We start from the raw sequence: 14483 nt of genomic DNA, 5'->3' as shown, positions 1-14483 counted from the left end.
CATGTCATCATCATATACATAACCACAAATACAGAAATTTTTCATGGACCTGTTACAAACAAAAACAGTGGCTGATCTAGATCGGTATCATCATGGGTCCATGTATTACTTAGTCCTTTCCATCTACCAATTTATTAACTTAATACATCATGTATACGTAGCATTATTAAACATTGCTTGTACCATTTTCATTTATGTATAACCACTCAAGCCCCTAAGTAATGTATAGGTGACAGTGAGATTAGTGGGTAGAAGTAGAGGTTGATTGGATAGTGTTCGTTAAGGAGTGAGTATATTCTTCCCAGATGAAGCGAATGTCATAGAAATCCCCCAATTTGTCTATTTTGGCGTAATGGTATTGTTCTAGGTTTAAGGCTACCGTGACCCTGTCCCTCCAAAACTGTACCGTAGGTAGTGTGCTTTTTTTCCAGTTATATGGAACATATCTTTTAGCTGTATTAATCATTATTGTCAACAATTTTAGTCTGTACGCACACCTTATCTTAGGGCGAACGTTAAACAGAAACGTCCATGGCGTGTGAGGGATTGGGGACCCTAAGACTGTCTTCATTTCTCTACCTATTTCTAACCAATATTGTTGTGCAGGTGGGCAAGTCCACCATATGTGCGTGAAAGTGCCTTGATTTCACCTTAAACAGTAAAGATCAGTCTTTAACTATAAAAGAAATATCACCAGAAGATTCTGACGAGGGGGAAGTTATGCCGACTAACTCTCCCCACATGTCAGACCCTTCGCCTCCCGCTCAGGGGATGCACGCTAATATGGCGCCAATTACATCAGGGACGCCCATAGCGATTACCTTGCAGGACATGGCTGCAATCATGAATAATACCCTGTCAGAGGTATTATCCAGGTTGCCTGAATTAAGAGGCAAGCGCGATTGCTCTGGGGTTAGGAGAAATACAGAGCGCGCAGATGCTGTAAGGGCCATGTCTGATACTGCGTCACAATATGCAGATCATGATGACGGAGAGCTTCAGTCTGTGGGTGACATCTCTGATTTGGGGAATCCTGATTCAGAGATTTCTAATTTTAAATTTAAGCTTGAGAACCTCCGTGTGTTGCTTGGGGAGGTATTAGCTGCTCTGAATGACTGTAATACAGTTGCAGTACCAGAGAAATTGTGTAGGCTGGATAAATACTATGCGGTACCGGTGTGTACTGATGTTTTTCCTATACCTAAAAGGCTTACAGAAATTATTAGCAAGGAGTGGGATAGACCGGGTGTGCCTTTTTCCCCACCTCCTATATTTAGAAAAATGTTTCCAATAGACGCCACTACACGGGACTTATGGCAGACGGTCCCTAAGGTGGAGGGAGCAGTTTCTACTTTAGCAAAGCGTACTACTATCCCGGTTGAGGACAGTTGTGCTTTTTCAGATCCAATGGATAAAAAATTGGAGGGTTACCTTAAGAAAATGTTTATTCAACAAGGTTTTATTTTACAGCCCCTTGCATGCATTGCGCCTGTCACGGCCGCGGCGGCATTCTGGTTTGAGGCCCTGGAATAGGCCATCCATACAGCTCCATTGACTGAAATTATTGACAAGCTTAGAACACTTAAGCTAGCTAACTCATTTGTTTCTGATGCCATTGTTCATTTGACTAAACTAACTGCTAAGAATTCCGGATTCGCCATCCAAGCGCGTAGGGCGCTATGGCTTAAATCCTGGTCAGCTGACGTGACTTCGACGTCTAAATTACTCAACATTCCTTTCAAGGGGCAGACCTTATTCGAGCCTGGTTTGAAGGATATTATTGCTGACATTACTGGAGGTAAGGGTCACACCCTTCCTCAGGACAGGGCCAAAGCAAAGGCCAAACAGTCTAATTTTCGTGCCTTTCGAAATTTCAAGGCAGGTGCAGCATTAACTTCCTCCGCTTCAAAACAAGAGGGAACTTTTGCTCAATCTAAGCAGGCCTGGAAACCTAACCAGTCCTGGAACAAAGGCAAGCAGGCCAGAAAGCCTGCTGCTGCCTCTAAGACAGCATGAAGGAACGGCCCCCTATCCGGCGACGGATCTAGTAGGGGGCAGACTTTCTCTCTTCGCCCAGGCGTGGGCAAGAGATGTTCAGGATCCCTGGGCGTTGGAGATCATATCTTAGGGATATCTTCTGGACTTCAAAGCTTCCCCTCCACAAGGGAGATTTCATCTTTCAAGGCTATCTGCAAATCAGATAAAGAAAGAGGCATTCCTACGCTGTCTGCAAGACCACCTAGTTATGGGAGTGATCCATCCAGTTCCGCGGACGGAACAAGGACATGGTTTTTATTCGAATCTGTTTGTGGTTCCCAAAAAAGAGGGAACCTTCAGACCAATTTTGGATCTAAAGATCTTAAACAAATTCCTCAGAGTTCCATCTTTCAAAATGGAAACTATTCGGACCATCCTACCCATGATCCAAGAAGGTCAGTACATGACCACAGTGGACTTAAAGGATGCCAACCTTCGCATACCGATTCACAAAGATCATCATCGGTTTCTAAGGTTTGCCTTTCTAGACAGGCATTACCAATTTGTAGCTCTTCCCTTCGGGTTGGCTACAGCCCAGAGAATCTTTACAAAGGTTCTGGGCTCACTTCTGGCGGTTTTAAGACCGCGAGGCATAGCGGTGGCTCCGTGTCTAGACGACATCCTGATACAGGCGTCAAGCTTTCAAGTTGCCAAGTCTCATACAGAGATAGTTCTGGCATTTCTGAGGTTGCACGGGTGGAAAGTGAACGAGGAAAAGAGTTCTCTATCCCCACTCACAAGAGTCTCCTTCTTAGGGACTCTTATAGATTCTGTAGAAATGAAAATTTACCTGACGGAGTCCAGGTTATCAAAACTTCTAAATGCTTGCCGTGTTCTTCACTCCATTCTGCGCCCTTCGGTAGCTCAGTGTATGGAGGTAATCGGCTTAATGGTAGCGGCAATGGACATAGTGTCATTTGCGCCTTCATCTCAGACCGCTGCAATTATGCATGCTGAGTCAGTGGAATGGGGATTACACAGATTTGTCCCCTCTGCTAAATCTGGATCATTAGACCAGAGATTCTCTTCTCTGGTGGTTGTCTCGGGTACACCTGTCCAAGGGTATGACCTTTTGCAGGCCATATTGGACAATTGTAACAACAGATGCTAGCCTTCTAGGTTGGGGTGCAGTCTGGAATTCCCTGAAGGCACAGGGATCATGGACTCAGGAGGAGAAACTCCTTCCAATAAATATTCTGGAGTTAAGAGCGATATTCAATGCTCTTGTGGCTTGGCCTCAGTTAGCAACACTGAGGCTCATCAGATTTCAGTCGGACAACATCACGACTGTGGCTTACATCAACCATCAAGGGGGAACCAGGAGTTCCCTAGCGATGTTAGAAGTCTCAAATATAATTCGCTGGGCAGAGTACCACTCTTGCCACCTGTCAGCAATCCATATCCCAGGCGTGGAGAACTGGGAGGCGGATTTTCTAAGTCGTCAGACTTTCCATCCGGGGGAGTGGGAACTCCATCCGGAGGTGTTTGCTCAGTTGATTCATTGTTGGGGCAAACCAGAGTTGGTTTTAATGACGTCTCGCCAGAACGCCAAGCTTCCTTGTTACGGATCCAGGTCCAGGGACCCAGAAGCGACGCTGATAGATGCTCTAGCAGCGCCTTGGTCTTCAACCTGGCTTATGTTTTTCCACCGTTTCCTCTGCTCCCTCGACTGATTGCCAAAATCAAACAGGAGAGAGCATCGGTGATTCTGATAGCACCTTTATGGCCACGCAGGACTTGGTATGCAGACCTAGTGGACATGTCATCCTTTCCACCATGGACTCTGCCTCTAAGACAGGACCTTCTGATACAAGGTCCTTTCAATCATCCAAATCTAATTTCTCTGAGACTGACTGCATGGAGATTGAACGCTTGATTCTATCAAAGCGTGGCTTCTCCAAGTCATTCATTGATACTTTAATACAGGCACGAAAGCCTGTTACCAGGAAAATCTACCACAAGATATGGAGTAAATATCTTTATTGGTGTGAATCCAAGAATTACTCATGGAGTAAGGTTAGGATTCCTAGAATATTGTCTTTTCTCCAAGAGGGCTTGGACAAAGGATTATCAGCTAGTTCCTTAAAGGGACAGATTTCTGCTCTGTCTATTCTTTTGCACAAGCGTCTGGCAGAGGTTCCAGACATCCAGGCATTTTGCCAGGCTTTGGTTAGAATTAAGCCTGTGTTTAAACCTGTTGCTCCCCCGTGGAGCTTAAACTTGGTTCTTAAAGTTCTTCAAGGAGTTCCGTTGGAACCCCTTCATTCCATTGATATTAAACTTTTATCTTGGAAAGTTCTGTTTTTGATGGCTATTTCCTCGGCTCGTAGAGTCTCTTAGCTATCTGCCTTACAATGTGATTCTCCTTATCTGATTTTTCATGCAGATAAGGTAGTCCTGCGTACCAAACCTGGGTTTTTACCTAAGGTGGTTTCTAACAAGAATATCAATCAAGAGATTGTTGTTCCATCATTGTGTCCTAATCCTTCTTTAAAGAAGGAACGTCTTTTACATAATCTGGACGTAGCCCGTGCCTTGAAGTTTTACTTACAAGCTACTAAAGATTTTCGTCAAACATCTACCCTGTTTGTCGTTTACTCTGGACAGAGGAGAGGTCAAAAAGCTTCGGCAACCTCTCTTTCCTTTTGGCTTCGGAGCATAATACGCCTAGCCTATGAGACTGCTGGACAGCAGCCCCCTGAAAGGATTACAGCTCATTCTACTAGAGCTGTGGCTTCCACCTGGGCCTTTAAAAATTAGGCCTCTGTTGAACAGATTTGCAAGGCCGCGACTTGGTCTTCGCTTCACACTTTTTCCAAATTTTCCAAATTTGATACTTTTGCTTCTTTGAAAAGTGTGCCAAGATTTAGACGCACAATGTCCTGAATCATGAATTCTTCTGGATAACTAGAACAGCAGGTACACAATATTCCTCTAGTGCCAGATAAATACAAACCGCAAGCAAGTCTTTCTGACCGTGAAATAGCTGCAGTGATTAATAGACAACTTGTGGTAGGCTTTTATTTTCAGTACAGCATCCTCATTGTAATGCTTTTTAGATTGGAACAGATTCCAGCGTTCGTGTGGGGTTATAAATGGGAGCGCTCCCTCACATGTATCATACTGAGGGCTGTTTCCTTTAACTTGTCTTAACTGATACTGAATAGTCATCTTCAACTATCAACTCACAATAATATTCACAACGTTAACTGGGGTAATCACTGGTGTCATGTTAAAATCTGCATGGCTGAAATGTATTGTAAACAATGTGCCGCTCATGAGCAGACCGGGAATTTTCTTTCTCATCTCAGAGAAGATGTAGCTGTGGGGTAGGTTGATGGCCTAGTTCTAGTATAGTGTTTGTGTTTGGTCTGTACCTGTTCTGTAAATCCCGTGATGGGGAATAAATTGGAATTACGAGCATCCGCTGCTTATTCTCTAGTGGTAGATACAAAAAGCAGTGATTCTTTTCAATATAGATCTAAAATTCTCTTATAGGAACATGTAATTAAACAATACTACATTAATGCATTTACTTTTGCTGAACTCTTTTGATAGATTATAATATTTGTATGTGTGGTGTGCATGCATAAGAGTGTGTATGAGGATGTATGTGTGGTGTGCGTGCTTATGAGCATGCATGTGTATGAGTGGTGTGCGTGTATGGTGTGCATGCATATGCTTGTGTATATGTGTGGTGTGCATGCATATGCTTGTGTATGTGTGATGGTGTGCATATGTTTGTGTGTATATATGTAATGTGCATGCATATGCTTGTGTATATGTGTAGTGTGCATGCATATGAATGTGTGGTGGTGTGCATATGTTTGTGTATATATATGTAATGTGCATGCATATGCGTGTTTATATGTGTGGTGTGCATGCATATGAGTGTGTGTATGTGGGTGGTTAAATAAAAAATGGTGGAGAGAGTGGGCTGCTTTGCCTTAAAATGCCCGGTCCTCTTTTTGGTCCCAGTCCGGCCCTGATTACATTCTTATTACATTATTGAAAAACAAGAAAGGTGTTGATGTATTCCGATAAACTAAAGAAAAATCGTATAATTGAGATGTGTTTCATGTAGTAGGAGGTTTAGTATAGACCAACTGTAAATGGGTGGTTTTACGTGTAGAGTTTGCTTAGTAATGTGATTACTTCAGTATATAGTAGGATTTTATTTTTACACTAGTTCTTTTGTTTTGACTTAGAACTCCTTGTGGTAGACCATCACATATCAAGCAATATATATTCCTCCTTTTTCAGATGCTCAGGCTAGTTCAGGAGCACTGGTTACTGCTGTTTGGCAACTGTGTAAAGAGGTGGAGGAGGGAGAGAGCAAGAAAATTGAGCAAGTACTTGGGACTCTGGACATAGACAGGTATGGCACCCTGCAACTCTTTTTCATTGGGTTTATGGTCTGTGACCAAGATATCAGCCAAATATATGTTATACAAAATGTAACTGACACAAATTTGTTTTGTTTCTTGCACAGTTTTCTGCATTTTAACTTTAATATGAATTCATTTAAAAAGATGATAAACTTTACATATCCCCGTTACTTTACAGTTAGTGTAAGATCTGTGCAACTATTACAGCTGCTTCATGTAATCCTTAAGCACATTGTTTGAGCACAGACACAAAGATGCTGATATATTTTGTGCTGTATTGTTTGTCTGACCCTTGTTAAATGTTCTTTTGCAGCATAATTACAAAGATACAGGAGTATGATGAGTTTTTTCCAGCATTTGAAGAGTTAATAAAGACCCTGCTTGAAATTTTAGGTGAGGTGTTTTTTGTGTGTGTGTTAAACTTAGTGTTTCTCCAACATTGGTGTGTCCGGTCCACGGCGTCATCCTTACTTGTGGGATATTCTCTTCCCCAACAGGAAATGGCAAAGAGTCCCAGCAAAGCTGGTCACATGATCCCTCCTAGGCTCCGCCCACCCCAGTCATTCTCTTTGCCGTTGCACAGGCAACATATCCACGGAGATGGTTAAGAGTTTTTTGGTGTTTAAATGTAGTTTTTATTCTTCTATCAAGTGTTTGTTATTTTAAAATAGTGCTGGTATGTACTATTTACTCTGAAACAGAAAAGGATGAAGATTTCTGTTTGTAAGAGGAAGATGATTTTAGCAGACAGTAACTAAAATCGATTGCTGTTTCCACATAGGACTGTTGAGATGAAGTAACTTCAGTTGGGGGAAACAGTTAGCAGACTTTTCTGCTTAAGGTATGACTAGCCATATTTCTAACAAGACTGTGTAATGCTGGAAGGCTGTCATTTCCCCTCATGGGGACCGGTAAGCCATTTTCTTAGTCAAAAACAAACAGAATAAAGGGCTTATTATGGGCTAAAAAAACTGGTAGACATTTTTATGGGCTAAATCGATTGCTTTATTTGTGCATATTATTCAAATTTAGGCTAACAATTGACATTTATAATCTTGGGGAACGTTTATAAAACGGCAGGCACTGTATTGGACACCTTTTTCAGTCAGGGGGCCTTTCTAGTCATAGACTGAGCCTCATTTTCGCGCCATTAATGCGCAGTTGTTTTTTGAGAGCAGGGCATGCAGATGCATATGTGAGGATCTAAGAATCTCTGAAAAAGCTTTTAGAAGGCGTCATTTGGTATCGTATTCCCCTCAGGGCTTGGTTGGGTCTTAGCAAAGACTGTATCTGGGACTGTATAGGGGTTAAATTGAAAAACGGCTCCGGTTCCGTTATTTTAAGGGTTAAAGCTCTGAAATTTGGTGTGCAATACTTTTAAGGCTTTAAGACACTGTGGTGAAAATTTGGTAATTTTTGAACAATTTCTTCATACTTTTTCACATATTCAGTAATAAAGTGTTTTATGTTTGAAATTTAAAGTGACAGTAACGGTTTTATTTTAAAACGTTTTTTGTGCATTGTTGACAAGTTTAAGCCTGTTTAACATGTCTGTACCTTCAAATAAGCTATGTTCTATATGTATGAAAGCAAATGTGTCTCCCCATTTAAATTTATGTGATAATTGTGCCATAGCGTCCAAACAAAGTAAGGACAGTACTGCCACAAATAATGATATTGCCCAAGATGATTCCTCAAATGAGGGGAGTAAACATGATACTACATCATCTCCTACTGTGTCTACACCAGTTTTGCCCATGCAGGAGGCCCCTAGTACATCTAGTGCGCCAATACTTATTACCATGCAACAATTAATGGCTGTAATGGATAACTCCATAGCAAATCTTTTATCCAAAATGCCTACTTATCAGAGAAAGCGCGATTGCTCTGTTTTAAACACTGAAGAGCAAGAGGACGCTGATGATAATTGTTCTGTCATACCCTCACACCAATCTGAAGGGGCCATGAGGGAGGTTTTGTCTGAGGGAGAAATTTCAGATTCAGGAAAAATTTCTCATCAAGCTGAACCTGATGTTGTGACATTTAAATTTAAATTAGAACATCTCCGCGCACTGCTTAAGGAGGTGTTATCTACTCTGGATGATTGTGACAATTTGGTCATTCCAGAGAAATTATGCAAGATGGACAGGTTCCTAGAGGTTCCGGTGCCCCCCGACGCTTTTCCTATACCCAAGCGGGTGGCGGACATAGTAAATAAAGAGTGGGAAAAGCCCGGCATACCTTTTTGTTCCTCCCCCTATATTTAAGAAATTATTTCCTATGGTCGACCCCAGAAAGGACTTATGGCAGACAGTCCCCAAGGTCGAGGGGGCAGTTTCTACTCTAAACAAACGCACTACTATTCCTATCGAAGATAGTTGTGCTTTCAAAGATCCTATGGATAAAAAATTGGAAGGTTTGCTTAAAAAGATTTTTGTACAGCAAGGCTACCTTCTACAACCAATTTCATGCATTGTTCCTGTCACTACGGCAGCGTGGTTCTGGTTCGAGGAACTAGAAAAGTCGCTCAGTAGAGAAACTCCATATGAGGAGGTTATGGACAGAGTTCACGCACTTAAATTGGCTAACTCTTTTATTTTAGATGCCGCTTTGCAATTAGCAAAATTAGCGGCGAAAAATTCAGGGTTTGCTATTGTGGCGCGCAGAGCGCTTTGGCTAAAGTCTTGGTCAGCGGATGTGTCATCCAAGACAAAATTACTTAACATTCCTTTCAAAGGTAAAACTTTATTTGGACCTGATTTGAAAGAGATTATTTCAGACATCACTGGGGGAAAGGGCCACGCCCTTCCACAGGATAGGTCTTTTAAGGCTAAAAATAAGCCTAATTTTCGTCCCTTTCGCAGAAATGGACCAGCCTCTAATTCTGCATCCTCTAAGCAAGAGGGTAATGCCTCACAACCCAAACCAGCCTGGAAACCAATGCAAGGCTGGAACAAGGGTAAGCAGGCCAAGAAGCCTGCCACTGCTAACAAGACAGCATGAAGGAGTAGCCCCCGATCCAGGACCGGATCTGGTGGGGGGCAGACTCTCTCTCTTTGCTCAGGCTTGGGCAAGAGATGTTCAGGATCCTTGGACGCTAGAAATAGTTTCTCAAGGTTATCTCCTGGAATTCAAGGAACTACCCCCAAGGGGAAGGTTCCACAAGTCTCACTTATCCTCAAACCAAATAAAGAGACAGGCATTCTTACATTGTGTAGAAGACCTGTTAAAGATGGGAGTGATACACCCAGTTCCAATAAAGGAACAAGGAATGGGATTTTATTCCAATCTGTTCGTAGTTCCCAAAAAAGAGGGAACGTTCAGACCAATTTTGGATTTGAAGATCCTAAACAAATTTCTCAGGGTACCATCGTTCAAAATGGAAACTGTTCGAACGATTCTACCCACCATCCAGGAAAGTCAATTTATGACTACCGTGGATCTAAAGGATGCGTACCTACATATCCCTATCCACAAGGAACATCATCAGTTCCTAAGGTTCGCTTTTCTGGACAAACATTACCAGTTTGTGGCTCTTCCATACGGATTAGCCACTGCTCCAAGGATTTTCACAAAGGTGCTAGGGTCCCTTCTAGCGGTTCTAAGACCAAGGGGCATTGCAGTAGTACCTTACTTGGACGACATTCTAATACAAGCGTCGTCCCTGTCAAAGGCAAAGGCTCATACGGACATCGTTCTAGCCTTTCTCACATCTCACGGATGGAAGGTGAACAAAGAAAAGAGTTCTCTGTCCCCGTCAACAAGAGTTCCCTTCTTGGGAACAATAATAGATTCCTTAGAAATGAGGATTTTTCTGACAGAGGTCAGAAAATCATAACTTCTAAGCTCTTGTCAAGTGCTTCATTCTGTTCCTCGTCCTTCAATAGCGCTATGCATGGAAGTAATAGGATTGATGGTTGCAACAATGGACATAGTTCCTTTTGCACGAATTCATCTAAGACCATTACAACTGTGCATGCTCAAACAGTGGAATGGGGATTATACAGACTTGTCTCTAATGATTCAAGTAGATCAAAAGACCAGAGATTCACTCCGTTGGTGGCTGACCCTGGACCATCTGTCCCAGGGAATGAGCTTCCGCAGGCCAGAGTGGGTCATTGTCACGACCGACGCCAGTCTAGTGGGCTGGGGTGCGGTCTGGGAATCCCTGAAAGCTCAGGGTCTATGGTCTCGGGAAGAGTCTCTTCTCCCGATAAACATTCTGGAACTGAGAGCGATATTCAATGCTCTCAGAGCTTGGCCTCAACTAGCAAAGGCCAAATTCAAAAGGTTCCAATCAGACAACATGACGACTGTTGCTTATATCAATCATCAAGGGGGAACAAAGAGTTCCCTGGCGATGAAAGAAGTGACCAAAATAATTCAATGGGCGGAGGATCACTCCTGCCACTTGTCTGCGATCCACATCCCAGGAGTGGAAAATTGGGAAGTGGATTTTCTGAGTCGTCAGACATTTCATCCGGGGGAGTGGGAACTCCATTCGGAAATCTTTGCCCAAATAACTCAATTATGGGGCATTCCAGACATGGATCTGATGGCGTCTCGTCAGAACTTCAAGGTTCCTTGCTACAGGTCCAGATCCAGGGATCCCAAGGCGACTCTAGTAGATGCACTAGTAGCTCCTTGGACTTTCAACCTAGCTTACGTATTTCCACCGTTTCCTCTCATTCCCAGGCTGGTAGCCAGGATCAATCAGGAGAGGGCCTCGGTGATCTTGATAGCTCCTGCGTGGCCACGCAAGACTTGGTATGCAGACCTGGTGAATATGTCATCGGCTCCACCATGGAAGCTACCTTTGAGACAGGACCTTCTTGTTCAAGGTCCATTCGAACACCCAAATCTGGTCTCCCTCCAACTGACGGCTTGGAGATTGAACGCTTGATTCTATCAAAGCGTGGGTTTTCAGATTCGGTGATAGATACTCTGGTTCAGGCCAGAAAACCTGTAACTAGAAAAATTTACCATAAAATATGGAAAAAATATATCTGTTGGTGTGAATCCAAAGGATTCCCATGGAATAAGATAAAAATTCCTAAGATTCTCTCCTTTCTTCAAGAAGGTTTGGAGAAAGGATTATCTGCAAGTTCTCTAAAGGGACAGATCTCTGCTTTATCTGTCTTACTACACAAAAGACTGGCAGCTGTACCAGATGTTCAAGCATTTGTTCAGACTCTGGTTAGGATCAAGCCTGTTTACCGACCTTTGACTCCTCCCTGGAGTCTAAATCTAGTTCTTTCAGTTCTTCAAGGGGTTCCGTTTGAACCCTTACATTCCATAGATATTAAGTTACTATCTTGGAAAGTTTTGTTTTTGGTTGCAATTTCTTCTGCTAGAAGAGTTTCAGAGTTATCTGCTCTGCAGTGTTCTCCTCCTTATCTGGTGTTCCATGCAGATAAGGTGGTTTTGCGTACTAAGCCTGGTTTTCTTCCTAAAGTTGTTTCTAACAAAAATATTAACCAGGAGATAGTTGTACCTTCTTTGTGTCCGAATCCAGTTTCAAAGAAGGAATGTTTGTTACACAATTTGGACGTTGTCCGTGCTCTAAAGTTCTATTTAGAGGCTACTAAAGATTTCAGACAAACATCTTCCTTGTTTGTTGTTTATTCTGGTAAAAGGAGAGGTCAAAAAGCGACTTCTACCTCTCTTTCCTTTTGGCTTAAAAGCATCATCCGATTGGCTTATGAGACTGCCGGACGGCAGCCTCCTGAAAGAATCACAGCTCACTCCACTAGGGCTGTGGCTTCCACATGGGCCTTCAAGAACGAGGCTTCTGTTGACCAGATATGTAAGGCAGCGACTTGGTCTTCACTGCACACTTTTGCCAAATTTTACAAATTTGATACTTTTGCTTCTTCGGAGGCTATTTTTGGGAGAAAGGTTTTGCAAGCTGTGGTTCCTTCTGTTTAGGTGACCTGATTTGCTCCCTCCCTTCATCCGTGTCCTAAAGCTTTGGTATTGGTTCCCACAAGTAAGGATGACGCCGTGGACCGGACACACCAATGTTGGAGAAAACAGAATTTATGCTTACCTGATAAATTACTTTCTCCAACGGTGTGTCCGGTCCACGGCCCGCCCTGGTTTTTTAATCAGGTCTGATGAATTATTTTCTCTAACTACAGTCACCACGGTATCATATGGTTTCTCCTATATATATTTCCTCCTGTCAGTCGGTCGAATGACTGGGGTGGGCGGAGCCTAGGAGGGATCATGTGACCAGCTTTGCTGGGACTCTTTGCCATTTCCTGTTGGGGAAGAGAATATCCCACAAGTAAGGATGACGCCGTGGACCGGACACACCGTTGGAGAAAGTAATTTATCAGGTAAGCATAAATTCTGTTTTTGTTACAATATATTGTGCATCACATGAATAATGGGTCCATCTTAGAATGCAAACATTTACAAAATATTAATGTTATTCCCTAGCATGTATGTATCAGGGGATTTAAATGCTTACTGTACTCCCCCTCCCAATGGTTTCCTCCATCTTAGGTACTGGCAGGTAGTAACCAGTTTGCAGTTTTATTTCTTTAATTTTTTTTTTGTATGCAGTGCGATTGCTCTGTAGGGTTTCCCCTTTCACCCTGATACACCCTGACATTTTTCTGTAGTGCAGTGTCCCATCCCCACCATCATCATTCCAAACATTATTATCTGTAGCGTAGGGCCCCGTCCCCCCTCCACTGCTGCGCCACCATCCCTACCACACCTTCTATCGGCACAAATGTTCTGTGTCGCTGTAACGATCTGGTAACGGAGCACGGATTGTGCTTTCTTACCATATGAAAGCACATGCCTGCAGCCCAGGAAGAGTAGCTGTCAGCTGTCATTTGACAAATGAGACTGCAGGGGCTGCCTGAAGCTCAGATGTAGTTGTTCTTTATGTGGTACTATGGAATATGTACCGCATGACTACGTCTTATTGGCCCAAGTGGTTAATATTAGGAGACTCAGGAAGTTATTTCAGCAATTCTCAAGGTAAATATTTTATATTTTAACTTTCTTTTGGCTGTTGGTTTAATCTTTACATGTTTGTATTTCAGCCACATTTTCATTTAAACTTTCTAATTTTCAGTTTGTTTTTGGTCATCTTTATTAGATCCAGGTTCTGTGGACTTATACACAGTAGCTGGGGCGTGTCTAGGCAGCGTTCATGCTAGGTCACAATATCAGAAACTCTTGGTGAAAACTGGGCAATCCGTCGATTAAAACCAGATGTAGGCTGCATCTTTGGAAAACAGTATCACTGACATGTATAGTATGACTTGCTACATCAAATAAAACCAAATTTGCTGAATTTATGATCCTGGAGTGCTGATCTGGACCATCGAGGCCTCAGGCGGCAGCCTACCTAAGAGACCTCGGCACCCCCCCGGTCATCCGGGTAGGACAGTCTCAGTTGGACTGTAATTTCTCAATAACATTTACAAAGTTAGTGGGAGAGCACAGTGCTAGTTGGTGAGTTGACTAATAATATATCAGAGCAAGGTGGACCCTACCGCTGCAACGCTCCTAGATGCTATTTCCAAAATACTAGCTGAACAGCTTACATGCCTTTCCAATCATATGGCACGAGAATAGGGCAGTATTTGCGCTCACAAGCCCAAAACAAGTTCCCCACCAATCACAGAAAATATTTGTAACACTGCAGGAAAAAGCTTGAAAAAACGCTTGGCAGATGAGACAGATGGCATCCAGCCTTGCGAGGTGTTTGCTAACTTCAAAACTCCAAATGTGCACAGGACCTGAGTGTCATAACACATACCCAGATGAAGAAGAGACCCTTCCTGGGTTTGCATACATGCGCCACTCAAGCATATCTAGGCAATCACTGCTAGGGGAGAATAAACAGAAGGACACAATCTACCGAGCCCAGGCGGGAAACGATGAGGAAGCCAACACTGAGTTTGCTGGAAACCGTGAGCCTGATTTTAAGTTGCGACACACTAGTGGAGACATAGGGACTGAATCTTTCCAGGTGGATGGGGGAAAACACGCTAGAACAGCTTTACTGACCTTAATCAGAATCAGGCTATGAGT

The 14483-nt window shown here is 43.0% G+C and overlaps 1 protein-coding gene across 1 annotated transcript in view; it reads left to right on the top strand.

Annotated features, from left to right (window-relative positions):
- Positions 1–14483, top strand: part of CEP70 (centrosomal protein 70) — a 127441-nt gene that overhangs the window by 92827 nt on the left and 20131 nt on the right. Inside the window, exons 17-18 of the mRNA XM_053698029.1 lie at positions 6301–6415; positions 6739–6818. Coding sequence (XP_053554004.1) covers positions 6301–6415; positions 6739–6818 — 195 coding nt within the window. The remainder of the gene's footprint in view (positions 1–6300; positions 6416–6738; positions 6819–14483) is intronic.

Source organism: Bombina bombina, chromosome 1 (assembly GCF_027579735.1).
Source record: "Bombina bombina isolate aBomBom1 chromosome 1, aBomBom1.pri, whole genome shotgun sequence".
Taxonomy (NCBI): Eukaryota; Metazoa; Chordata; class Amphibia; order Anura; family Bombinatoridae; genus Bombina; species Bombina bombina.
The sequence above is the reverse complement of the archived record's forward strand: the minus strand, read 5'-3'. Positions and strand labels throughout refer to the sequence as shown.